This window comes from Carcharodon carcharias, chromosome 21 (assembly GCF_017639515.1).
Source record: "Carcharodon carcharias isolate sCarCar2 chromosome 21, sCarCar2.pri, whole genome shotgun sequence".
Lineage (NCBI taxonomy): Eukaryota > Metazoa > Chordata > Chondrichthyes > Lamniformes > Lamnidae > Carcharodon > Carcharodon carcharias.
This window is the reverse complement of record NC_054487.1, coordinates 79,359,262-79,386,433: the sequence shown is the minus strand read 5'-3', so window position 1 is coordinate 79,386,433 and position 27,172 is coordinate 79,359,262. Positions and strand designations below refer to the sequence as shown.

At 42.5% G+C, this 27,172-nt stretch overlaps 1 protein-coding gene across 3 annotated transcripts in view; it reads left to right on the top strand.

Moving 5' to 3' along the window:
• Window positions 1-27,172, top strand: part of poc1b (POC1 centriolar protein B) — a 139,078-nt gene that overhangs the window by 84,291 nt on the left and 27,615 nt on the right. Inside the window, exons 11-13 of one of the 3 annotated variants that reach the window (XM_041215619.1) lie at window positions 5,206-5,412; window positions 15,866-15,949; window positions 16,102-16,570. In XM_041215619.1, coding sequence (XP_041071553.1) covers window positions 5,206-5,412; window positions 15,866-15,949; window positions 16,102-16,155 — 345 coding nt within the window. In that variant the 3' untranslated portion in view covers window positions 16,156-16,570. Of the gene's footprint in view, window positions 1-5,205; window positions 5,413-15,865; window positions 15,950-16,101; window positions 16,571-27,172 lie in introns of those variants that run through there. The other 2 variants (XM_041215621.1, XM_041215620.1) reach the window with 2 other exon arrangements.

Below are 27,172 nucleotides of genomic sequence, written 5' to 3'. Positions count from 1 at the left end.
CTACCTGCCTCACTCATAGTCACACCCTCCTGTCCCTGACCACTGGTCAAATTTAAGGTAGTTAATCTAAGGGGTGTGGCTGTCTCCTGAAACACAGCGTCCAGGTAACTCTTCCCCCTCCCTGATGTGTCGCAGTTTCCGAAGCTCAGACTCCAGCTCTTCAACTCTGAGCCGGAGTTCCTTGAGCAACCAACATTTGCTACAGATGTGGTCACTAGGAACCACAATGGAGTCCACCAGCTCCCACATCATGCAGCTACAACACATCGTCTGGCCCTGCACCTTTATTTAATTTAATTAGTTTTTCAATTTGTTTTTAAATTTCCTACTGGTCTTTAGTTTATCAGTTTGTAAAATATTTCTCCTATTTACTAGGTAGTTCAAATTAGCAGTTACTTACCAACCAAAGAACTTCCAATTTTCCTGTAATGTCACTCTTTGTTTTTGCCTTTGCTTTGCTTGTCTTCCAAATCGATCATTTATTTGTAATTGTAAGGTTTGATTAGCATCAGTGCGGTTTAAAAATAGTAGTAGTGGATTAGTTAATTATAAAGTAAATTAAGAAAAATAATTAAATTAATTAGCATATAATAAAAGAGCGCAAGAAGAGCCAGGAGTTCAAAAGGAGCTAGTTGTGGTGCGGGTGGCAGGTCTCAGTGGGCCGACCAGATTAGGAGAAAATCAAGCGTGAAGTCATAGGGAACCAGAGAGGAGCCCAGGAGATAAAAGAACGTGAGAGGGAGGGAGCAGTGGGACTTCTTAAAGAGACACGAGAGGGACAGGAGGTGACGATTGGTGAGTGATAGGTGAGTAAACACTTAATATAAAGTTTAAGATATGTCAGTGTAGCTTGACCGTGTGGAATGTCCATCTTGCAGGATGTGGGAAGTCATGCAGGCACAAAGTGCCCTCGATGACTATATCTGCAGGAAGTGTCACCACCAGAACTTGCAGCGGTGGCTGGCATCACTGTGGTGCATCCGCAAGGCTGAAAATTACATGGATAGCACGTTTAGAGAAGTAGTCACACCGCAGCTAAGAAGTACACAGAGAGGGAATGGGTGACCCTCAGAGTACCTTAAGAGGAGTAGGCAGGTAATGCAAGAATCCCCTGAGGCTATTTCGCTCTCTAACCACTTTTCCATTTTGGACACTGGTGAGAGAGAGAATTCCTCAGAGGAGTGTAGCAAGAGCCATGTTTGTGGCACCACAGGTAGCTCAGCTGCACAGGACGGGAGTTGGAAGAGTGGAAGTGCTATAGTGGAAGTGGTAGGGGATTTCATAGTTGGAGGGGCAAACAACTGTTTCTGTGGCCGTAGATGTGACTCCAGGATGGTATGTTGCCTCCCTGGTGCCAGCATCAAGGATGTTACAGAACGGCTGCAAGACATTCTTTTGGGGAGAGCAAGCAGCCAGAGGTCGTGGCCTATATTGGGACCAATGATATAAGTAGGAAAAGGGATGAGGTCCTAAAAGCAGATTTTAAGGAGTTAGGAAGGGAGTTAAAAAGCAGGACCTGAAGAGCAGTAATCTCAGGATTACTCCCAGTGCCACATGCTAGTGAGCATAAGAATAGGAAGATTGAGCAACTCAACACATGGCTGGAGAAATGTAGTAGGAGGGAGGGCTTTAGATTTCTGAGGCATTGGGATCGGTTCAGGGGCAGGTGGGCCTTAAACAAGAAGGACGGGTTACACCTTAACAGGACCGGGACTAATGTTCTCGCAGGGAGGTCGGCTAGTGCTGTTGGAGAGGGTTTAAACTAGATTGGCAGGGGAATGGGAACCTGAGGGGATATTCAAGAGTGCAGAGGAGAAAAACTGGCAGTGGGAAGTAGTGAAGCATCAACTGATAAAGAGGATATATCAGAGAGTAGTATCAAGGTACATAGAATACTTGGAGAGTTTGATAGAGTTAGTGTAGGCAATAGAAAGTCATTAGATGAGGTCAGAATAAAGGGGAAAGTAAAAAAGTCAGGGCTAATGGACATGCATGTGAATGCACAGAGTGTAGTTAATAAGATTGGTGAACTGCAGGCACAAGTTGACAAACGCAATTATGATATTATTGCTATAACAGACATTGCTCAAAGAATGGCAGGGCTGGGCATTAAATATTCCCAGGTACAAGGTGTTTCGGAGAGACAGGAAAGGAAGAAAAAGGAGGGGAGGTGGGGGAGTGACAATATTGATTAAAGATGACATTACAGTACTGGAGAGAGAGGATTTTCCAAAGGGGTCAAGGGCGGAATCTCTCTGTCCAGAGGTAATGAATGAAAAAGGTGCAATAACTTTGATTGGTATAGTTCATAGACCACCAAGTATTAGAAGGGATGTGGAGAAATAAATTTGCAAAGAAATTAGAGGTGCAAGAATTATAGAATAATCATAATGGGAGACTTCAATTATTTAAATAATGACAGGGATAGGAATAGTGCAAAGGGACAAAAGGGGTGAGAGTTCCTTGAATGTGTTCAAAATAATTTTCTGCAGCAGCATGTTTCCAGTCCAATGAGAGGACATGCACTTTTGGACCTGGTTCTGGGGAATGAGTTGGCTGAAGTGGATCAGATGTCAGTCGGAGAGCCTCTAGGGGACAGTGACTATTGTATCATAACGTTTAGGTTAATCATGGAAAAGGACAGGGAACAATTCAGAGCAGGGATAATTAATTGGTGGAAAGCCAACTTCAGTGAGATGAGAATGCATCTGAGTCGAATGAGTTGGAATCAACTGTTGGCAGGAAAGACAGTGGCTGAACAATGGGCCACCTTCAAAGAAAAAGTATTGTGGGCAATGTCAAGGTTTATTCCCTTGAAGGGGAAAGGTAGGACAAATAAACCCAGAGCACCCTGGATGAAGAGGGAGATAGAGCTGAAGATGAAAAGGAAGAAATGCACATACGACCGATGTCAGGTAGAAAATACAATGGAGAATCAGGTTGAATGTAGAAGGATCAGAGGGGAAGTGAAGAAACTAATAAAAGCAGAGAGAGAGTATGAAAAGAGGCTGGTAACAAACATAAAAAGGAATCCCAAGGCCTTCTACAAGCATGTAAATCATAGAAGGGTAGTTAAAGAAAGAGTAGGGCCAATTAAGGACCAAAAAGGGGACTTGCATGTGGAGGCAGCAGAAGTAGCAGAGATATTGAATGGGTACCTTACACCTGTCTTTACAAAGGAAGAAGATGCTACTCAGGCTGAGGTGAGAGGAGGTAACTGGCACACTAGAAGAACTTACAATCAAGAGGAAGAAGGTGTTAGGCTATCTTTACTTAAAATAGATAAGGCACCAGGACCAGATGAGATGCATCCAAGGGTACTGAGGGATGTAAGAATGGAAATTGCAGAGGCACTGGTGATAGTCTTCCTTAGACACAGGGGAGGTGCCAGAAGACTGGAGAGTTGCGAATGTTACACCCTTCATCAAAAAGGGATGTAAGGGTAAAGTTGGCAACTACAGACCAGTCAGTTTGACCTCAATGGTAGGGAAACTTCTGGGAACTTTAGTACAGGATAAAATCAATAATGACTTAGACAAGTGCAGGATAATTAGGGAAAGCCAGCATGGATTCATCAAGGGAAAATCATGTTTAACTAACTTGCTGAAGTGTTTTGAGGAGGTAACAGAGAAGGTTGATAAGGAAAATGCTGTTGATGTGGTGTGAATGGACTTTCAAAAGTCATTTGAAACAGCGCCACATAAGACTTGTGAGCAAAATTCTAAGTCATGGAATAAAATGGAAAGTAGTACTTGGATAAGGAACTGGCTGAATGACAGGAAACAGGTAAGCGGTTGTTTTTCAGATTGGAGGAAGGTTTGTAGTGGAGTTCCCCAGGGGTCAGTGTTGGGACCCTTGCTCTTCCTAATGTATGTTAATGACCTAGACTATGGTGTGCAGGGTGTGATTTCAAAATTTGCAGATGATAGGAATATTGGAAATGTTGTCACCTATGAAGGGGATAGTCTTGACTTTGAAAAGGACATAGACATATTGGTGGATTGGGCAGACAAGTGGCAGATGAAGTTCAATGCAGAGAAGTGTGAGGTGATTCACTTTGGCAGAAAAAATATAGTTAGAGAGTAAAAAATAAAGGGGGAGCCACTAAAGGAGATGCAGGAATAGAGAGACCTCGGTGTATAGGTACATAGGTTATTGAAGGTGGCAGGGCATGTTGAGAGAGCAGTTAATCAAGCATATAGTATCTTGACTTTATTAATAGGGGCATTGAGTACAAGAATAAGGAGGTCATGTTGAACTTGTATAAGACACTAGTTAGGCCTCATCTGGAGTACTGTGTCCAGTTCTGGGCACCATACATGAGAAATGATGTGAAGGCTTTGGAGAGAGTACAGAAGTGAGTCACAAGAATGATTCCAACGATTAAAAACTGTAGTTATGAGAATAGATTGGAGAGGTTGGGACTGTCTTCCTTGGAGAAAAGAAGGTTGAGAGGAGACTTGCTAGAGGTATTCAAGATCCTGAGGGGTATGGACAGGGTAAATAGTGAGAAACTATACCTACTCAAGAGAATATCAAGAACTAGAGGGCACAGATTCAAAATAATTGGCACATGTGAGGAAAAAATTTTTCACCCAGTGATTGTTTGGAGTCTGGGACAAACTACCTGAAAGAGTGGTGGAGGCAGGTTCGATCGAGATATTCAAAAGGGAGTTGGATTGCTACCTGAAGAGAGAGAATGTGTAATGTTACAGGGATAAGGCAGGGAAGTGGGAATAGATGAAATGCTCTTGCAGAGAGCCAGTGTAGATTCAATGGGTCAAATGGCCACCTCCTGCACTGTAAAGATACTGTGACACTGTTATTAGTGAATATCAATATTAAAATTATTTCCGAATAGCAAAAATGATATCCTTGGCACATGATTTTTCTTTCAGGTAGTTTTTACATCATGAATAGATCTGTTTTTAAATCTGTTCATTGGATAAGATACAGATAGTAAGGACAGATTGGTTGCAGATGTAAATGCAATTGGTCAGTAGCCGCTAAGTTCTCTGTGTATACTGTAAGCTTTGTTGCTTAGTGTTTCCTTTGCCAGACTTCACTTAGTAGTGGGAACTGTTTGAAGTTGGACATCATACAGGAAGACAAATTAAGCTAATGTCTTTATGCACACACAGCACATTGGAATGCAGGAATGATATTTTCTTTGTTTTTTTTCCCCCTTCTGTCAATTGATTGAAGTCAAGAGCAAAGGAGCCGAACTGTGCCTCACACTTAACGGACCAGGTGAGCAGCTCCCTTTATCCTCCATGCCCAGTAAGCTCCCGTGGAATGGACCCAGCCAATGGTGAACCTGTAACTAGTCCTCTGGAGGAGCACACAGGTATCCCACCAAAGCTTGCCAGCACATTAGGGCACATTGTGGAGCAGCTGGATGTTTTAACCCAGGTGAGTGATTATAGAGGTGAAAGATCTAACTTCCAACTAATGGCTTTACTAATAATTTTTCATCTGTTACAGTTTTTATTTTGGGAGTCTCTCAGTGCCTTTTTCCATGCGTTGCATTTTTGTCTTGAGGGTCAGGGATGGCACGAAAACCTAAATTGAATATGTTACAGTCAAAATTATTGCATACTACCGGTACACATGCTGTACTTTTGTAGACTTTAACCAATCAAGAGTACAACTCCTAGTTTTGTGTAGAGTTAAAATGTAAACTTGTAATGAAATAAGACCATTGCAGCAATGCTTGTTCCCCTCCCCAGAAAACCTTTGCCTCACAAGCCCAAATATGTGAAATTGTAAAAAAATGCAGCTGAAAGAGGTTATTTTTACATCGTGTATGAAAGCTCGATGTGCTATCATAAGAAAGATAGGTAACTGCAGGTTAAAATTACAGGATAAAGCTTAGTGAAATTTCACTTTCACCTGTTAGTCATACGGTTATAGTCATACGGTGACAGACCAAGGTAATAGTCAAATTCCCCACTTAACCTCACTGAGCTTCTGTTGATGGCAGTTCCAACTTCAGTGGCCTTCAGGCAAGGAATCTTGTATTTAAGCAGCACTTTGAACATGATCAGGACATTCCAAAGCACATCACAGCTAACTTGTGCATAGCGATATCCCATAAATCGCAATGAGGTAAATGACCAGAAAATCTGTTTTCATGGTCTTGGTTGAGACTGCAGTTTTGGCCAGGACCCCATAAGAAACCACTGCTCCTCTTTGAATGGTGGCATTACCAAGGGATCTTTACCTCCAGCTAAGCAGACATGATTTAACATTCTCGCTCTGTACTACCTGCAAGAGAATGCAACTTTGGTTATGTGCACAAGTATTAGGAACAGGAATAAACTATTCAGTCCCTCAAACCTTAGATCTTGGCTGATCTATACCTCAACCTCCTTTATCAGCCTTTGTTCCATATCCCTTGATCCGGCAAGAACTTCAAAAACCAGCTAGCTACTATGGTGGGTGTGTCTGAGGTAATCCCAGGTTTCTTTTGCTCACTGCTCATTGAGGAAGGTTGGCTGTGTAAAATGATTTTATAAATCATGGCTTTAAAACACTTGCAGTTGCAATTCTGTAGTTTTGGATTCTGGCCTGCAATATAACCAAGGAGGTTTCCACACCACTGTGTGTCTTGGGCAATATTACAGATTGCTTTCTGTAGCAATTTTGCAATACAGCCAGGTCATATGACATTTTATATTATTCAATCCATGCCTCCATTACCAAGCAGCTAGTTAGTGTAATATAAAATGGTATACAGAAAGCTTAATTAATTTTGTGCAAGATTAAACTTGAAGGTTGCTTCAGGTTACTTGGCAGAAAGGGAAAAGGAAGTCTGACTGAATTGCATTTATGTAACAATTTAACACATCTCTTAAGATTAAATTTTTATTGCACTTACAACATACAAAGTGACAGTTCAAACACTGCAGTACAGAAGGTACTGAGTATGGAGCTATGGGAGGCAAAAAAAGAAATGGGGGGCTAAAGTACAGACAAAGAATAAGTCTTGAGGAAAATTTTGAAATTGACTTGAAAGGGAGGTGGTAAAGTGGAGATGCTGAAGAAAAGCATTCAAAGGCTGTGGGAACATTAGTTAAAAGGTGTAGCCATCAATGATGGAGCAGAGGGAGCAGGGACCTAGAAGTAAGTTGGTCCCCACGATGACTGACATTGTCAGTGGTCCCCCTTCCATTTCAAATCTTAGGCCTGTCCTGAGAGCATAAGAGTCAAGCATATAATGTGGATTTGGAGTCACGTGTAGATTCACTTCCCAGGAGAGCATTAATGAACAAGATGGATTTTTACAACAATCCAATAACTTCAGTTGTCTGAGGTACTATTCCACCAACAATCAATTTATTGAACTCAATTTTTCAACTTCCTAAGGTGGAATTTGAGCTCAACCTCAAAATTGCTAGTCTAGTACCATAACCACCAAGCTACCAGCCCTGCTTGTTATATGGCAATTATGGCAACTAATTTACAGCAAGATGGAGAATATTAGAATGGTTACAGCACAAAGGGAGGCCATTTGGGCTGCAGCATCCATGTCAGATCTCTCGTTAAGTAAGTGTATTGCCATACTCCTAAAAAAGCTACAATGTTGAACAAATTAAATTAGTTTCCTAATGGCATACTTCAGCCTGCTAAATTCAACTTTGTCAGTCAAATGCCTGACCCCTCCCACCCCACCTTTTCTAGTAACTATTTTACTTCCAATGAAAGTGCTAATTACTCCCTTATCACTAAATCAATCTAATTTCTTTGCTTTTATATTGCACTTGGCGGAATCTTAGTGCTGCTTGTCCTGGCAACAATCCTTGCAGAGCCTTCAGTGATCCCAGATTAAACTTGATAGATTTGTTAAAGTAGCCACTAGGAGGTCTGTGACGGAAGAATATGTACATCCAGCAACTTTACATTGTTTGTCACAGGCTCCACAAGACCCATGTAAAAGTGGCAGTAACAATCTACTGGGCACAAAATAAGAGCAGCTTTATATTGCAGGACACATTCATTAACAGTTACCAAAAATGTGCAGGCACAAGTTTTCATTACTTTGAAAGCAAGAAAGGAGTGGGAGTGAATCCTGCACTGAGGACAACCACACAGCAGGGAAAGGAACCACAGAGGGCTAGCTAGGGAATGAGGTGGGTGATTCCTATTCACGTTTAAAGAGTTGATAATTGGTGAGGAAGTTAGCTCTGGGAATTTCTTTTTGTATCTAAAGAGTTGCTAATTGGCAAGGCTGTTACTTCAGTGGTAGCTACAGTCCTGTAAAGCAAAATGATATCTAGCATGTTACGTTTGTTAATTGAATTTATTTCAAAAGAAGCAAATTAAGGATAAACACAAAGAACTTATCCACCTTGTAGCAATGCAGCGATCAGCTACCAATGTTTTATATAATGGGGGTAAAGATGAAGGACAAGGAAGTTTGTATGCTGTTTTACTTGACTTCCTTCCATCAGCTTAATTGGTTATGTAATGTAGGTTGACATTTTAGTATAGTATTGTTGGAGGTGCTATCTCTCGGGTGAGACATTAAGCTGAGACCCTTATCTGCTCTCTTGGGCGAGTGTATAAACAATATCTTGCCCACTATTTGAAGAAAGGCAGGGGAGGTCTCTCAAGGTCCTGGTCAATATTTATACCACAGAAAATGTAATTGTGTTCAAAATTATAAGCAGTTCTAATAAGATAAATAGGAAAATCTATTTTCACTACAATCTGTAACTAGAGGGTATAACCAAAATAACACAGTTTATGAGAATGTGTTTAATCAAAGTGTTGTTAGGAGCAGGTGTTCCCTAGCAGAAATAATAATGAAAGCAGAATTCAAAATAGCTTTAAAATTTGGAAAGCAGGAATGTTAACAGATATGAGTAAAGGGTATGGAAATATTATTGAGTTTGTGGCTCTTTCAACCATATTGGATAGCAGAGCAGCCTTGAGGGGCCAAATGGCCTACTCCTATTTTCTATGTTTCTAGCAAAAGCACAATGGTCTGAATATCAATCAATGCTGTTAAAATTATGTGAAATGTTGGGTTTGTTCACTATTATTAAATGTAGTAAAGGAAGAATTAGGTATAAGTAGGATGAACTTTTGTCAAATGATATTTTCATCTGTGACTTCTTATGGAATTGGAACTCACCCAAGATTTTCTAAGTAACAGACGAGAAGAAATCTAGCCACTTAAGACAGTTAAGGAAAATAAATCGGACCAATTGGCGAGCTATTCGGACCAAAACAAAGCATATGTTATGCCGGGGTGGCCATAGCACAGCTCTCAAGCTGCATGTGGCTCGTCTACAGATACTGTAAAGTGCAGCTTTACAGATCAATTGGAGTGATTGTTAAGGCGGGTAGATTAATCTGGATCATTCTGAAGAATTGGGCAGGGTCCTGGCCGAGCACACCCAGCTGCCACATCCAGTGGCCTAATTCTAACCTGACTGATTCAACCCAATTCCTGTAATTCAGCGATGCAGAGGCCACATCCCAGTAGCTGGTGCTCCCACGCAAAAAATGAAGGGTGTCTTCCTGCATTGGATTTTCTGCCTGGTGCTGCCTCAGCTGCGGGAGTCGATGCCACTGGACTGGGGTGAGAGTGGGATCAGACAAGGAATGAGAGCTGGGCAGGGGAGGCCAGGAGTAGGGTGTGATTTATGGGAGGGGATGGAAGGGGCTGAGGGTTGTGAGGGGAAGGGGCCTAAAGCCTTAGGGTGGTGTAGGGGAGGCCAAGAGTGGAGCTGAGGGTGTGGGAGTGGGGGCAAGGCTGAGAGTTGAGCCTTGGGTTTTGGGCCCTGACAGCCGTTTCTCTTCACTCCACCTCTCCAACATCTGGGCAAGGTGGTGAGATCCAGGTAGCGGAAGAGTGGAATTGGGAAGGAGAAGATCAGTGAGAGTGGCTGAATGGGGAGGGTGGGCATGAGTGAGTAAGTGGGGTGGGAGGAAGAGTGCGAGTGAGTGGGGAGGAAGGGCACACAAGTGCATGCAAAAGTAATAAAAATGTGTCTGTTAAAGTTGTCCATGTCTTGCGGCTCTCAAATGGCGATAATTGTATGCAACTAATGTTCAGAAAGTTTGGCCAAGCCTGCTTTATGCTGGCGTTACAAAGTGTTTTTTTTAACACACATTTCAAAAAGGGGGTGTTTAGTTTAACGTGAATGTCATGAAGGTCATAAAACTCAAATAATAGTTCACGCCCCATTTCATGCAAATCCTTAGAAATTATATTCATGAAAAGTTCACCCCACTTGCATTGAGTAAATAATTAACCTGTACAACTTCTCCTGACAGAAGATAAATGTTCCTTAAATATTCATTGATATCAGTAAACAGAAATTACACTTTAATCTTGTGTGTCGTGGTTTTCCATTTGTTTTACAGATGTGAGTATTTACTTTTGAGTCATTACACATGGATCACACGTGGAATGTTAGTGAAACACAGTGCTGTTGCTAGCCTTACTCAAAACGTGATTAAAAAAAATCCAGAACTAATTTCTGTCATAAGCCCTCACAAGACTGCAATAGCATAAAATAATTTGCATTCATGTAGCATCTCCCACAGTTTCATAACTTTCCAAAGCATTCATGGCCAATGAAGTACTTCTGAAGTGAAGTAACAGTTGTAAATAGGAAACTGTGCCAATTTCTACACGGCAAGGCCCCACAAACAGCATTGAGACAGTTTAGGCAGTGTTGGTTGAGGGATGACATTGACCAGGACATGAGAACTATTTTGCTGCTCAGAGAGTGCCGTGGCATTTTATAATGTCATATAACTTCTTGGTTAAACATCTAATCTGAAAGATGGCATCCCTGACAGTGCAGAACTCAGTACTATGCTGAAATATCAGAAAAATTGTGTTTTAATATCTGGAATTGGTCTCAAGGTCATGACCTCTGAGTCAGAGACAAGAGTGCTACCACTGTGCCAAAATTGACACCTTAAACATGTCCCGTTTAACTTCTGACCTAAACCAAAATCTGGGATATTGCCATGACCAAATTAACTCTTACAAATGAACTCAGGATATTAATTTGTTGATCTGACTAGTAATGAGAAATAAACACAGTCAGCTTTTACTCAAGTCAGTAATTATTGACCTATTGGGAAAAATAGTTTTCAAATGTACTTTAGTTTCTGCCAGTAAAGGACCCTGAATTTGACTTTTTTCCCAGTGGAGAGCATTTTTTCAGAATTTGCTAAAAAAAAAATCATTCCTGTTCAGCAACTAAATTTTAAACAGCATTGTAACACTTAGTCTCGGAATCAGAGTTGCTGAAACCAATATTTTAAGGGCTGAAGTAGATTGTTGTTGTCTGCATGTACCATTACAATAGCATTATTTACATGAGTGCTATTTTAATTATAATCCTAACTCAATTAATAAAAAGAAGAGTAAGCCTAATAATGAATTTTCATGTAATCTTTTCAACCTGTACTGCAAATACGCAATGCAAGACAGTCTGGATAATTTGGTAATTGATTTCCAATATCAGTGTACCTTAGACCCATTGCCAATTTTCCAATCATGATTGCAGCTGGAAAAGAGAGATTCTTCTTTACACACCACCAAACGCTAGGTATAAAACTAATCATGTTTAGTCATTTGGTAGTACAGAACTTGAGTATTGCTTGCAAAAAAGAGACATATTGAAGTTTCTCGTCTTGCACTCATCAGGATACTTTGCAAAGATACCAATATAAAGGGAAAACAACAATTTATACTTGAGAATAGAGAGCTAATTGGTTGGCAAGTGGACTCTAATTGATAGAAGCGTTGCCATGGGGAATGCACCAGTGAAGGTGACACAGTTAAATGCCAAGCATTGTTTGAAATTTAAACTAGGCAGCTTGATCCTGATTGGTCAAGGCATTGCCCTGAGGAATGAGTCAGCGAATGGCTGTCACTTATTTTGTTTAGCTGAAACAGGCGCAATGTGTGTACAGGGCCCTGTGTGTTAATATATGTAGCTTCCAATACGCGCCAGTGCAACACACTGCGAGCCAAATGACAATCTTAAATTGGTTGTCAGCATAATTCTTAGCACACTGAGGATTATTTAGCAAATATTGACCAATCACAGAATCACATCTAATGTTGGACACTGTTTTGAGTTTTGCAAGCATGGGTTGGTTGGGCACAGTCGGTACCTTGCCTATTGCGAACAGCAGTTGAACATGCTGTTTAATATGATCCGCCAGTCTTTGGGACAAATGGCCTACATACCAAGCGTCATACTGGCACTGAAATTCTTATACCACATTAATTTGTGTGATAGGCAGAATGTCTTTTTGGCTTGATGGCAGCAGCCTGTTAGTGGCAAATACCACTTGTGTTGCTACTGCATAGTAGCAGTGTGAAACAGCTAGCTTTACCTGTTGCTCAAATTTTTGAGATACTTTACCCTTCTAGGGCAAGATGATTGGCCAAAAAAAAATAGAGATGACATAAGAGAGCTTTTTTTTTAAACATAGCATGTTGTTGTTACCTGGAATGCATTGCCTGAAATGGTGGTGGAAATGGTTTCAATATAGGAAGTTTCAATAGTAATGTTCAAAAAAGAATTGGATAAAAACCCAAAGGGAAAAATTATAGAGCTATGGAGAAAGAGCAGATGACTGGGACTGATTGGATAGCTCTACTGAAGAGCTAACACAGACAGGATGGGCTGAATGGATGTCTCCTATGCTGCATCATTTTCTGACTGTGAAGTGACCTTTGGCACTAACCCATTAATAGTATCATCTGCCTCAAAGGCAAACTAGGCTGACTGCAGTTGGACTGCTTTGTCTGTACCAACACCTGCCAAAGATTTTAGAAACTATGTAAAACGTAATTATTCTCTATCCCTGATGATCACAATCGATGCTTAAAATGCACATCATCCAAATCGCACCAATAAGCAATAGCTGCACCATGCCTTCCACATTATTCAGTACAAGATAGGTCAACAGACTAGGCTGAATAAATCCAGCATGGCTAGTCAGGCAGTTGCTCAGAGAACATTTATTGTCCATAATGCCAAAGGTTCAACCAAAACCATTGGCACTGAATTCTATGTAAATCAATTGAAAATTGCACTTGATTCCTTCAAGAAGGTAATTATCAATCCAGTAATGGAAAACTCCCCTTAGGTCACTCAGAGGACACAGTGCATTCAGAAATGTTGCTGAAGAAATCACAAGTTGATTAAGCTTTTCTTAACATACCCTTATACTAACCAAGTACATTTTTCTGGGGGGATACTTGCTGCAATTTGCTTGTACACCAGAAAGTATCACAAGAGATACCAAGCTTCTTGGAGTAACTGCTGGTAAGTAGTTATCCATTATATAGTTTGCATGAAATCATGACTCAAATCTCTGTACCCAAAACTAATTGATTAAGTTTTGGTAATATTCTTTCATAATGTTAGTGAGATTACTGGATGACTCGGCATTAATTTTGTCAAGGTTATGATGTATAATTCACAAAATTGCAATAATATAGTCTTATGGACAAGGGAGGGAGAAAGACTGACCCTCTAATTCTTCTAACCTTCTGTTCATAATCGGAGTGGTTTCATTTTGATAAAGGCTGAAATGTTTTTGCCAAACCCCACTAATGTGTAATCAGCTTTTTTTTTACAAAGTCACCAGCAGCAGACTTTCTTGGATTTACAAACCAGGTGGATTATTTATTCAGACTATGCCGGAAAATGTTTAGTCACCGCTACTACACACACGCACGCACCATACACACAAGAAAGCTACAATAAGAGAAAGAAATCTTATTTCTACGAATATTAAAATCAAACCGAGTAGTTAACAGTTCATGTGACTGTCAGAGTCCAGTGAAATTGGTTCTTTCACTCAGAAGTTAAAATCCAGTTGAGTCCAGATAGCTGAAGACAGGATTTTGTAGAGCTTTCTTAGGAATAAGAGATGCGCAACAAATTGAGAGAGGCAAGTAGCCAGAGGACCAATTTGCTTTCCCAAGCAAACTTAGGATCTTTCCCGAAACAGGTTTCGAGGAGGCCTTAAATTCTAAGCTTTGTGGCCTGGTGAAAAAAGGCTAGATATTATAGCCAGGTTTCTGCAGTGAGGTTATTTCTGCATTCTGCAGTGTTGTCTGCCTTCTGCAAGCAAGAAGAACTTTTAATTAAAAACAAAAATAAAAATACCTGGAAAAACTCAACAGGTCTGGCAGCATCTGCAGAGAGGAACACAGTTAACGTTTCGAGTCCGTATGACTCTTCAACAGAACTAAGTAAAAATAGAAAAGAGGTGAAATATAAGCTGTTTTAAGGGGTGAGAGGGTAGAACTGGATAGAGGGCCAGTGATAGGTGGAGATAGCCAAAAGATGTCATAGACAAAAGGACAAAGGTGTTGAAGGTGGTGATATTATCTAAGGAAACTTTTAATTAAAACTTTCAGGTGACAACTGGCCATTGATACACGATGGGAAGCAATGCAGAGTCTATTCATATTGATAAAGTAGCTTCCACCTCCCATGGTCAAAACCATCGACACACAATAGAGGTAGATAGGAGTTCTTAGCACTTCTTTGTGCATAATCAGTTTCGGTAGCTACCATTTGTTACCTGGAAGTTCAGGAAGCAGGTTGTCTGAGGCTTTATTATCCTTGCTGTTTTTGGGTGAGTTTTTACAATGGCAGGTGTTACATTCCACAAGACTGTGATCATTGTAATCCACTTTTAGAAGCTTGCAGTAGCTTTGCCAACTTGCAGTTCCAAAAAGTCAGGTGATCTGTAACAGCCATTTTAAAAGTCCAATAATGTCCATTTTTAAGAGAGTATGCTTTTTAACAATTTGTAATAGTCTCATGTCTGCTCAACATGAGAATATTTAATATATTTCATTCTTCCTCATTTCCCCATGCGTATATAGGCTATTATTTTAACACTTTTTATACCATATCCCCTCCCCATTTATCTCTCAACTCTCAAGATTTTATTACATGTTTGACAGCCCTGCCAACCTCATGTTAGGGGATATGAGTGGTGTGAGTTGAATATTAGACTCTAATTTTACCCTTCTACCTCATAAGATTTCTGACTTTCATTAAATGCCTCATTAAATCACTATAGCTGTGATTTGTGGTGAGATCTCATGTCAATAACAGTAATAGCAACTTGTATTTACATGGGAAATGTTACTCAGAGGAGCTGTAAGGTGGGGGAGATTGCAGAGGTAAGATGGGACAAAGCTATGAAGATCGGTATTTTAAACTTAATACAGGAAACCAGCATTGGTCAGTGAGGATGGAGGTGATAAGTGAGTGTGGGATTTAAGATAGAACAGGATATGGGTCATTGGGTTCTAAAATGATGGGATTTTCTGAAGGGATCAGTAGAATGGAAGACTGGCATTGGAGAAGTCATGCATAGAAGTGTTCTATCCATCAATTACAATGTTTGTAGCCTTTTTAAGCATTCATTATAATATCATTTTTATATCTTTGCTTCCAAGCAGTTTCTATAATCTAGTAAATTCCTTACAGCCAGCGACTTCCATTGCATCAATCTGGTTTGAATTTAAACTCTGGTCCCTGCGGGCAGCTTCTTTCAATAATGGATCCATTATTTGGAGATGTCACAGGTTTCTCATCAGCGCTGGTGAAAAATCAGTATGGGAAAATTCCAATGGGTGGTTTTGTTTTCCCCTTAGTACAAACACTTGGAGTTCTAAAGTTCCTGCTAGTGTTAGATGTTAAAAACCACACCGAATAATCGCTCACTAGAATAATGTCCTTGTGTTAACCACTGTTTTATCCGCTCCCTTAATAAATGTCTACTAATGTATTACCTCATCTGCAGTAAATGTGTGCAAGCAATTAATTACAGCTTTACGCTTTGTTTCCAGACAGTGTCAATCTTAGAACAGCGTTTAACGATGACAGAGGACAAACTCCAGGAGTGTCTAGATAATCAACAGACTGTGCAGCAAGTAAGATCATCCTAATTAATGAGAAAAGAATCCTAGATTTTTGGATTTTGAGCCTCTGTATTTAATCTTTGGTTGTCCAAAACAATTTGGACATTGAAGATGGCATCCTGTTAAAAGTAACGAATGAACAATCAGCTTTTCCTGTCCTGTAGGATGCAGATTGCACTCAGATGTCACTGGGTTCTGGCACTGAAACTGGAAAATAGCTGCTACCAAATCTCGCCAGATCTATTTTGTGTGCGACATGACTATCCAATTCTATTTCCTTTTGTATATATTTCTTTATATTGACTATTTCACAGACTATCCAAGTGGAATAAATTGGACACCTGAACATTTTCTATCATGACATTTTCCTTTCTGTAATGAGGATTAATTCCTTCATACATCGTTTGACGTGTTCAAGGCTGTGTATACTCTGAGGCACATAATCAGGGTGAAAGCTAAAACGAGAGTGAATGTGAATTGTTTTTCACATGATTCTATGCAACTACTTAAAACCGTCACTTTGAATTTGTATTGATTCAAATTCTGTTTGACTTGTATTCATTGCCATCAGAAAGTGGCCCTTTATATCACAGATGCTTTTTAATGCAACTTTTATAATAAAATCTCTATCATGAAATAAATTTGTGGATGCAGAATTATTGAAGAAAAATATTTTTTACTTGTATTTGAATTATTGCAAGCCTCTAATATTGCTAATTGGCCCATGCTAATCAGCTGCAGCTCAATGGTAGCATTCTCGTTGGCTTCCCATATCCCAGTACCTGTAGCTTGATTGTGGGATTTAGTGACATCAACTGCCGCTCCCTAAGGAAGGTTTACTTAGTTTGTAGTTAAGTCTTAAACATATTTATAGCTTTGGTACAACCTGTACAGAAGATGTCTAATTCCCTGGAGTAATCAGGAACCTCTTAATCTTCCCTAGAATGTTAGAACTTGCACCATAATTAATTTAAGGATTAGAATTTTAAAGCAAGAAATATTGGGATTACAGAAGCAAAATACTATGGGTGCTTGAAATCTGAAAATATAAACATACTCAACAGGTCAGGCATCATCAGTAGAGAGAGAAATTGAGTTAATGATTCAGGTCCATGACTTTTCGTCAGAATTGGAACAAGTTAGAGATATAACAGGTTTTAAGCAAATGCAGGTGCAAGGATGCTGCGGCAAGAGAGCAGATATTGGGTGTGAAGGAAGAGTGGACCAGGCTGTTGCAGAGATGCCATTAGATGCTAAAAGAGGAGGGTTGTGAAGATGTGTTTTAATGGTGGCATAGCTATCTATCAGTATTAACCAATTAACAAAAGCAACAACTCAACCCATAATATGAAAAGCGTAAACGAAAGCAAAGCAACTGCAAATGCTGAAAACCTGAAACAGACTCCAAAAAGCGCTCAAAACAAAGAATTGATCTGCCTGTTTTTATGGAGACGGTGGATGAGTTAACATTTTGGGTCTGGACTCTTTGTTCTGTTCTAATGTGTTCTGGTTGTTAGCTGCAGAAACCACAACAGTCATTGTACTTCAAAAGAAATTCACCATGTGAGGCATTTCGACACATTTCTGTTGATAAATTGAAACACAAATGCAAATACTATTTGCAATGAGTCAACAAGAGGTCTTGTTCTTTAATAAACTGTATGATAAGCCCTATAAAGAAATTATTTTACAGTTCCTAGTTTTACATTAAGCATTGCAATACATGACTAATTTTTTCCTGTTTACTGAAACTGCTAAAAAGCACTAACCAGTTTGATGTCAAACATGTTTACAAGTCCCAGAAAAGTTAAGCTCCCATAATATGTGAACTGTATTTTGATGCTGGTGTGTGGTGAAGGAAAGAACTCTGAACCCATTTCTGCATGTCAGGACAGGTCTTTTGTCTCCAAGCTTGCCAGCCTGTGATTTTCCAGCCGATTTAAGTGAATGGGCAGGAAATTGCTTTTTGTGAAGGGAGGGTGCAAGGGTTGGGAGGCAGAGAGGTATAATATCCTGGCTGAGATTTCTAAGTACATTGAAATAGAAACACCCACATGCTGCCTTAACTTTGGTTCACTTTACATCCTGACCCAGGGTGTGGGCTTTGCAATTTAGTCACAAGCGTCAACATGTGCCTCATTACAATAAGTAAGCAAACTCCTTTGGAAAAAAGTTTAATTTAGCCACTATTTGTAGTGAAGTCATAAGCATGTGCTTTATAAACATGTTTACACCCCTTGAGCATTTACGTGCAATGTCTTAGCACATCCTCAGGACATCCCAAAGCACTTCCTGTTGTTAGTTGTGGTGTTATTTAGTGTGATCGGGGGTGGAGATGTAACGACCTGTCCCATGACGACCGTTTTCTAGATGGCTATAGTTCGAGAAAACAAGTTACAAGCATGGGAGAGACAATATGTGAGTCTTTGTAGCCAAGTTTCCATGTGAGTGAATAACATGGCATCAGCGTAGAGGAGTCCTCTGATCCAGACGTTCGGTATTTTTGTCTAGCCTTCAATCTGGATAGATTATAGAGTTTGCCACCTGACCTGTTGAGGCACCTCAAAGCACTGGAAAAGTACCACCAGCGGTGCCTGTGCAAGATCCTCCAAATCCAGTGGCAAGAAAGGCAATCTAATAGCAGTTTCCTCCTAAGCCAACATACTTAGCATCAAGGTGCTAATCACTGAAAACGAACTCTGCCAGGCAGGACAAAAATTACCTGGAATTACCTGGAAAAACTCAGCAGGTCTGGCAGTATCGGCGGAGAAGAAAAGAGTTGACGTTTCGAGTCCTCATGACCCTTCGACAGAACTGAGTGAATCCAAGAAAGGGGTGAAATATAAGCTGGTTTAAGGTGTGTTGGGTGGGGGGGTTTGGTGGGAGGAGAGAAGTGAAGGGGGTTGCTGTGGTTGTAGGGACAAACAAGCAGACACACCGCAAGAATGATCCAAACCTCCCTGTCGCCTGCCATTTTAACACTCCACCCTGCTCTCTTGCCCACATGTCTGTCCTTGGCTTGCTGCATTGTTCCAGTGAAGCCCAACGCAAACTGGAGGAACAACACCTCATCTTCCGACTAGGCACTTTACAACCTTCCGGACTGAATATTGAATTCAACAACTTTAGGTCTTGAGCTCCCTCCTCCATCCCCACCCCCTTTCTGTTTCTTCCCCCTTCCTTTTGTTTTTTCCAATAAATTATATAGATTTTTCTTTTCCCACCTATTTCCATTATTTTTAAATATTTTTAAATCTTTTATGCTCCCCCCACCCCCACTAGAGCTATACCTTGAGTGCCCTACCATCCATTAGCACATTCGTTTAGATAATATCGCCAACTTTAACACCTATGTGTTCTTTTGTTCTGTTGTCTGTGACATCTTTTGATGATCTGCTTCTATCACTGCTTGTTTGTCCCTACAGCCACACCAACCCCCTCCACTTCTCTCCCCCCACCCAAACCTCCCCCTCCACCCCTCACCACCCCCCCCCCCCCCCCCCCCCCCACACACACACACACACACACACCTTAAACCAGCTTATATTTCACCCCTTTCTTGGATTCACTCAGTTCTGTTGAAGGGTCATGAGGACTCGAAATGTCAACTCTTTTCTTCTCCGCCGATGCTGCCAGACCTGCTGAGTTTTTCCAGGTAATTCTGTTTTTGTTTTGGATTTCCAGCATCCGCAGTTTTTTTGTTTTTATCTCTGCCAGGCAGGACATGTTTGTGTGCTAGACAGCAAATTCACAAAGCAACTGCTCTACTCATAATTCAGCTGTGGAGGAGACTCCCAGAATGGCAGCAGAAATGCTTTAGGGATGTTTAAGCGCTGCAATGGTCTGCTTCACAATGCTCCTCGTGGCTTTTGTTATGTGTGCTGTCTTTACGTGGCTGATTGGCAGAGAGGTGAGCATGAGTCATGTGCACAGAGCCAGCCACTGGTTATCCCTGGAGGTGTAAAGACAGTAGGAACAACGGACTGGTACAGAATGTGTTTGGAGGTGTTTTGTCCAAATTGGACACTCCAATTCAAGGAGGCAACAGAATTTGGTGATCCAATTTTACATGTGATATGAGGGCTGTGGCTGCAGTGCCACTAGGTATCCAACATGACCAAGAAATTTGGTGAAGACTTCGGAGAGGAAAGCTCTGTGAGGAGGGAGCCCCACAGAAGGCCCTACCCACCACAGGCTTCTCAAGAGCATTTCTCCTATCTGCACCTCACCCAGAAGCAGTGCCTCAGCCACCTCGGGTTCAGAATGAAGCTAGGATAGCAGGCAATCACTGAGCTGATATTTTGTGCATCGTTGCAAACCAACTCTTTTTTTTTATTTGTTCACGGGATGTGGGTGCTGACAGATAATGCCAGCATTTATTGCCCATCCCTAATAACCCTTGAGAAGGTGGTGGTGAGCTACCTTATTGAACCACTGCAGTCTATGTGTTTTTAGGAGCAGGGAAGGGAATTCCAGGATTTTGACCTAGTGACAGTGAAGGAACGCCAATATAATTCCAAGTCAGAACTTCTAGGCGGTGGTGTTTCCATCTATCTGCTGCCCTTTGTTCTTGTAGTTGATAGTGGTTGTGGGTTTAGAAGGTGCTGTCTAAGGAACCTTGGCAAATTCCTGCATTGCAATTTGTAGATGGTACATACTGCTGCTACTGTGCATCGGTGATGGAGTGAGTGAACCTTTGAGGATCAGATGCTAATCAAGCAGACTGCTTTGTCCTGGATGGTGTGAAGCTTCTTGAGTGTTGTGGGAGTTGCACTCGTCCAGGCGAGTGGGGAGAATTCCATCACATTCCTGACTTGTTCCTTGTAGATGGTGGACAGGTAGTCAGGAGCTGAGTTACTCATCGCAGGATTCCCAGCCTCTGACCTGCTGTTGTATCCACAGTATTTCTATGGCTAGTCCAGTTCAGTTTCTGGTCAATGGTAACCCCCCAGGATGTTGTTAGTGGGGAATTTAGTGATGGTAATGCCATTGAATGTCAAGGGGTGATGGTTAGATTCTGTCTTGTTGGAGACGGTCATTGCCTGGCACTTGTGTGGCGTAACTGTTACTTGCCAGTTGTCAGCCCAAGCCTGGATATTGTCATTTGGACATGGACTACTTCAGCAACTAAGGAGTCGCGAATGGTGCTGCACATTGTGCAAACATCCCACTTCTGACCTTATGATGGAAGGATGGAATGAAGCATTCATTGAAGATGGCTGGGCCCAGGACACTCACCTGAGGAATACCTGCATAGATGTCCTGGAGCTGGGATAACTGATGATCCAACAAGTACAACCATCTTCCTTTGTGCTAAGATAACTCCAACCAGTGGAGAGTTTTTCGCCTGATTCCCATTGATTCCAGGTTCGATAGGGTTCTGTGATGCCACACTCTGTCAAATGTGGCCTTGATGTCGGGGCAATCACTGTCACTTCACCTCGGGAGTTCGGCTCTTTTGTCCATGTTTGAACCAAGGCTGTAATGAGGTCAGGAGCTGAATGGCCCTGGCGGAACCCAAACTGGGCATCAGTGAGCAGGTTATTGCTAAGCAAGTGCCGCTTGATAACACTATTGATTACCCCTTCCATTACTTTTCTGATGATCAAGAGTAGACTGATGGGGCGGTAATAGGCCGTGTTGGATTTGTCCTGCTTGTTGTGTACAGGGCATAACTGGGCAATTTTCCAATAGCCGGGTAGATGCCACTGTTGTAGCTGTATTGGAACAGCTTGGCTAGGGGTGCGGCAAGTTTTGGAGCACAAATCTTTAGTACTATTGCTGGAATGTTGTCAGGGCCCATAGTCTTTGCAGTATCCAGTGACTTCAGCCGTTTCTTGTTATCATGTGGAGTGACTCGAATTGGCTGAAGACTGGCATCTGTGATGCTGGGACCTCCGGAGGAGGCTGAGATGGATCATCCACTAGGCACTTCTGGCTGAAGATTGTTGTGAATGCTTCAGCCTTATCCTTTGCATTGATGTGTTGGGCTCCCCCATCATTGAGGACAGGGATATTTGTGGAGCCACCTCCTCCCGTGAGTTGTTTAATTGTCCACCACCGTTCACAACTGGATGTGGCAGGACTAGATCTGATCCATTGGTTGTGGGATTGCTTGGCTCTGTCTACCACTTGCTGTTTATGCTTTTTGGCACGCAAGTCATCCTGTGTTCTGGCTTCATCAGGTTGACACCTCATTTTTAGGTATGCCTGGTGCTACTTCCTGCACTCCTCATTGAACCAGGATTGATCCCTTGGCTTGGTGATAATGGTAGAGTGAGAGATATGCCGGGCCATGAGGTTACAGATTGTGTTCGAGTATAATTCTGCTGCTGCTGATGGCCCACAGCGCCTCTTGGATGCCCAGTCTTGAGTTGCTAGATTTGTTTGAAATCTATCCCATTTAGTATGGCGGTAGTGACACACAACACGATGGAGGGTATCCTCAATGTCTCGTCTCCCCAATGACTATCGGTAGGAGTGATCACTGCACACTGTCATGGATGGATGCATCTGCGGCAGGCAGGTTGGTGAGGACGAGGTCAAGAATGTTTTTTCCCTCTTGTTGGGTCTCTCTCTGCCTGCCGCAGACCCAGTCTAGCAACTATGTCCTTTTAAGATTCAGCCAGCTCTGTCAGTAGTGGTACTACCGAGCCACTCTTGGTGACGGACATTGAAGTCCTCCACCCAGAGTACATTCTGCGCTCTTGCCACCCTCAGTGCTTCCGCCAAGTGGTGTTCAACATGGAGGAGCACTGATTCATCAGCTGAGGGAGGGCGGTACATGGTAATCAGCAGGAGGTTTCCTTGCCAGTGCTGGACCTGATGCCATGAGACTTCATGGGGTCCGGAGTAGATGTTGAGGACTTCCAGGGCAACTCCCTCCCGATTGTATACCACTGTGCTGCCACCTCTGCTGGTGATGGTGGTGTCTGGGACGTTATCTCTGAGGTATGATTCACTGAGGATAACTATGTCAGGCTGTTGCTCGACTAGTCTGTGAGACAGCTCTCCCAATTTGTGAGTAAGACGTTAGTACAGGGCTGAGTTTACCATTGTTGTTTCCGATGCTAGGTGGTCCATCCTTTGTATGTTTAATTCCTTTGAGATTTTGTAGTTTTGTAGTTTGATACAACAGAGTGGCTTGCTAGGCCATTTCAGAGTTAACCACATTGATGTGGGTCTGGAGTCACATGTAGGCCAGATCAGGTAAAGGTGGCAGATTTCCTTCCCTAAAGGCATTAGTGAACCAAATGGGCTTTTACAACAATTGACAATGATTTCATGGTCATCTTTAGACTTTTAATTCCAGATTTTTATTGAATTCAAATTCCACCATCTGCCGTGGTGGGATTCAATCCCAGTTCCCCAGAGCATTACTAGTGGATTACCAGTTCAATGACACTACCACTACGCCATCACCTCCCCTGCTACGCCATCCCCTCCCCTGAGGGACTGAGATGATTGACCTCCAACAACCACAGCCATCTTCCTTTGTGCTAAGTATGACTTCTCCAGTGGAGAGCTTTTCCCCTGACTCCAGTTTTGCTAGGGCAACTTGATGCCACGCTTGCTAGAACGCTGCCCTGATGTCAAGCCACTCTCGCCTCACCGCTTGAGTTCATCTCTTTTATCCATGTTTGGACCAAGGATGTAATGAGGTCAGGAGCTGAGTGGCCCTGGCCAAACCCAAACTGAGTGTCATTGAGCAGGTTATTGCTGAGTAAGTGCTGCTTGATAACACCGTCACCGACAGTTGCCATCACTTTGCTGATGATCGACAGTAGACTAATGTGGTGGTAATTGGCCAGGTTGGATCTGTCCTACTTTTTCTGGACAGGACATACCTGGGCAATTTTCCGCAGATAGATGCCAGTGTTGTAGCTGTATTGGAACAGCTTGGTTAGGGGCACAGCTAGTTCTGGAGCACAAGTCTTCAGTTTGCCAGAACGTTGTCAGGCCTCATAGCCTTTGCACTATCTAGTGCTTTCAGCTGTTTCTTGATATCACATGGAGTGAATTGAATTGGCTGAAGACTGGCACCTGTGATGCTGGGGACATTAGGAGGCGGCCAAGATGGTTCATCCACAAGGTACTTCTGACTGAAGATGGCAGCAAAAGCTTCAGCCTTGTCCTTTACACTGATGTGCTGGGCTCCTCCATCATTGAGGTTGAGAATATTTGTGGAACCGCTGCCTCCTCCCGGTTATTTGTTAAATTGTTCACCACCATTCTTGTGGCAGGACTGTAGAGCTTAGATCTGATCTGTTGGTTGGGATTCTTAGCTCAATCGCATGCTACTTCTGCTGTTATGCATGCATGTAGTCCTGTGTTTTGCTTCACTGGTTGATACCTGATTTTTAGTATGCCTGGTGCTGCTCCTGGCATGCCCTCCTGCACTCTTCACTAAACCAGAGTTGATCCCCTGATTTAGCGGTAATGGTAGGGTGGAGGATAATGCCAAGCCATATGGTTACAGATTGTGTTTGAGTACAATTCTGCTGCTGTTGATGGCCAACAGTGCCTCATGGATGCCCAGTTTTGAGTTGCTAGATTTATTTGAAATCTATCCCATTTGGCATGAAGATAGTGCCACGCAACACGTTGAGGGGTTTACTCATCATGGACACAGGAGTTTGTCTCCACAACGACTATGGTGGTCACTCTGACCAATGCTGTCATTGACAGATGCATCTGCGACAGGTAGGTCAGTGAGAGCAAGGTCAAGTAGCTTTTTTTTTTCCTTCTTGTTTCCCTCACCACTTGCCACGGATGCAGTCTAGCAGCTTTGTCCTTTAGGACTCGGCCAGCTCAGTCAGCAGTGGTGCTACCAGCCACTCTTGGTGATGGACATTGAAGTCCCCCACCCAGAGTGCATTCTGTACCCATTGCCACTCTCAGTGCTTCTTCCAAGTGATGTTCAACATGGAGGAGCACTGATTCATCAGCTGAGGGAGGGTGGTACGTGGTAATAGCAGGAGGTTTCCTTGTCCATGTTTGACCTAATGCCATGAGACTTCATGGGGTCCGAGTCAATGTTGAGGACTCCCAGGCCAACGCCCTCCCGACTGTATACCACTGAGCCACCACCTCTGCTGGGTCTGTCATACCCAGGGATGGTGATGTGGTGTCTGGGAAATTTGTAAAATATGATTCTGTGAGGATGAGTGTGTCAGGCTGATGCTTGACTAGTCTGTGAGACAGCTCTCCCAAATTTGGCACAAGCCCCCAATAAGGAGGACTTTCCAGGGTCGACAGTACTGTGTGTGCCATTGTTCTTTCAGGTGCCTAGATTGATGCCGAGTTGTTCACACAGTTTCAATCCTTTTAGACTTCCTAGCAGTTTGATACAACTAAGTGGCTTGCTAGGCCATTTCGGAGGGCATTTAAGAGTCAACCACATTGCTGTGGGTCTGGGTTACATGTAGGCCAGATCAGGTAAGGATGGCAAATTTCCTTCCCCTAACGAAATTAGTGAACCAGATGGATTTTTAATGACAATGGTATCATGGTCAACATTAGACTAGCCATTGGGTTTAAATTCCTGATTGAATTAAATTTCACTAGCTGCTATGATTCGGGCCCACATTCCCAGAGCATTAGACTTGGCCTCTGGATTACTAGTCCAGTGATATTACCATTACGCCATTGCACACCCCCCCCCCCCCCCCCCCCCCCCCCCCCCAACCTGTATGTTGAAAGGTAAGTAAGCAAAGATGGCCTCCATCACCTCCAATGTGCATCTATGGACAGCGTACTGGAAGATGTTAGAAACATCACCTGGTCCCACCTAGAAAGATCCAGACGCATGAAAGTTCACTGCCACTGACCTTTATAGTCACTGGTGACACCATCCTGATGTATGGCTTCTGTTCAAGTTGAAGGAGGTGGCAGAGTTCCGCCACCACTTCCTTTTTGAACCTGAGTTGGCTGAGGCACTGCTCCTGGATGAGATACAGGTAGCAGAAGTGCTTTTGAGAAGCCCATGGTGGGTAGGGCCTTCTGTGAAAAGCCCTCCTCCTGCTGCCTCTTTGCGGATATTCGCTTCTCTGCAGCCTTCACCCTGTTTCTTGGATATGTTGGGGGTCTAGCGGCACTGTGACCAAAGCCCCCATATTGCATGCAGAATTGTGTCACCAAATTCTGTTGCCTCCTTGAAAGAATGCAGTTGGAGAGTCCAATTTGGACAAAACACCTCAAAACACAATACATTAGCACTTATACTAATTTTGCCCAAGCAGAAGTAAGCCAAACACACCTCAGTCCAAGTTGATAGTTGGCCCTTTTGAATAAGTGGTGAGTGTAGCGGGGTGGGGACTGCTGGCGGGGGTTCCACATGTGCTGCTGAACACCTCTTCAGCTGAGTGGTTAGCACGGGCATTCAGTGGGCATCCGCGGACCAAGTTGAAGGAATACAAGCATCAGATCAGCCTTAGCGGCTGTTTGATGCTGCAATAGCATAGCACACCTGGTCTGGCTCCTTTGACAATATGGAGCACCATGCCTGACGTGGCCAGTGCTACTTTAGGCCTTTGGACCCAAAATCTCTTGGCCAGAGTCCTTTGCAGTTTTCCTGTCAGACAGATGCATCATGGAAGGTGTCTGCAATTTGTAGTATACTTGAAGAAAGTGAAAGTGAAACTGGTCTTTGGCTTTGCAAATTGCCATTCCATTTTGCACTCTGTTGAGATGAAAATCAGCCTACCAATTCACGTGCCAATTTGAGCTATATTTGAAGATCAATTTCACTCCTTAGTAAACATATTTTGGATTCTGTTACAGAAGTGCAAATTATCTTTTGCAGTTGAGGATTGAAGCATTTAGAAGCAAATCTTTGATTCCACTTGTATTTCAGTACTTTGGTGTGCATCAGATGTTCTTCATTGTCTGTGTTCATCCAGTGTTAGGATTGTAGCCTTCCTCATGCCTCTTCTCATAAGGGTGTTCTGCCGAATACTGACAGCCTGACAAGGTGTGTTGTCAGTCATGACTGACCAGGACTATCCCTCGCTCTTACCGTCAGCCATGGGCATATTGGAATGATTAGCAGATTGATCATCGACCTACTTTGGTCGCATCCTTCTGTGGCCAACAGGACTTGAACCTGGAATTTCTGGTTCAGAGGCAGGGATGCTACCCACTGAGTTACAACACCTCCCGCACTTGGATGTTCTGTGCCAGCACAATGCCTCTTTTCTTTTGTCCCTACCCTCTTCCACAATCCAGCTATGATAA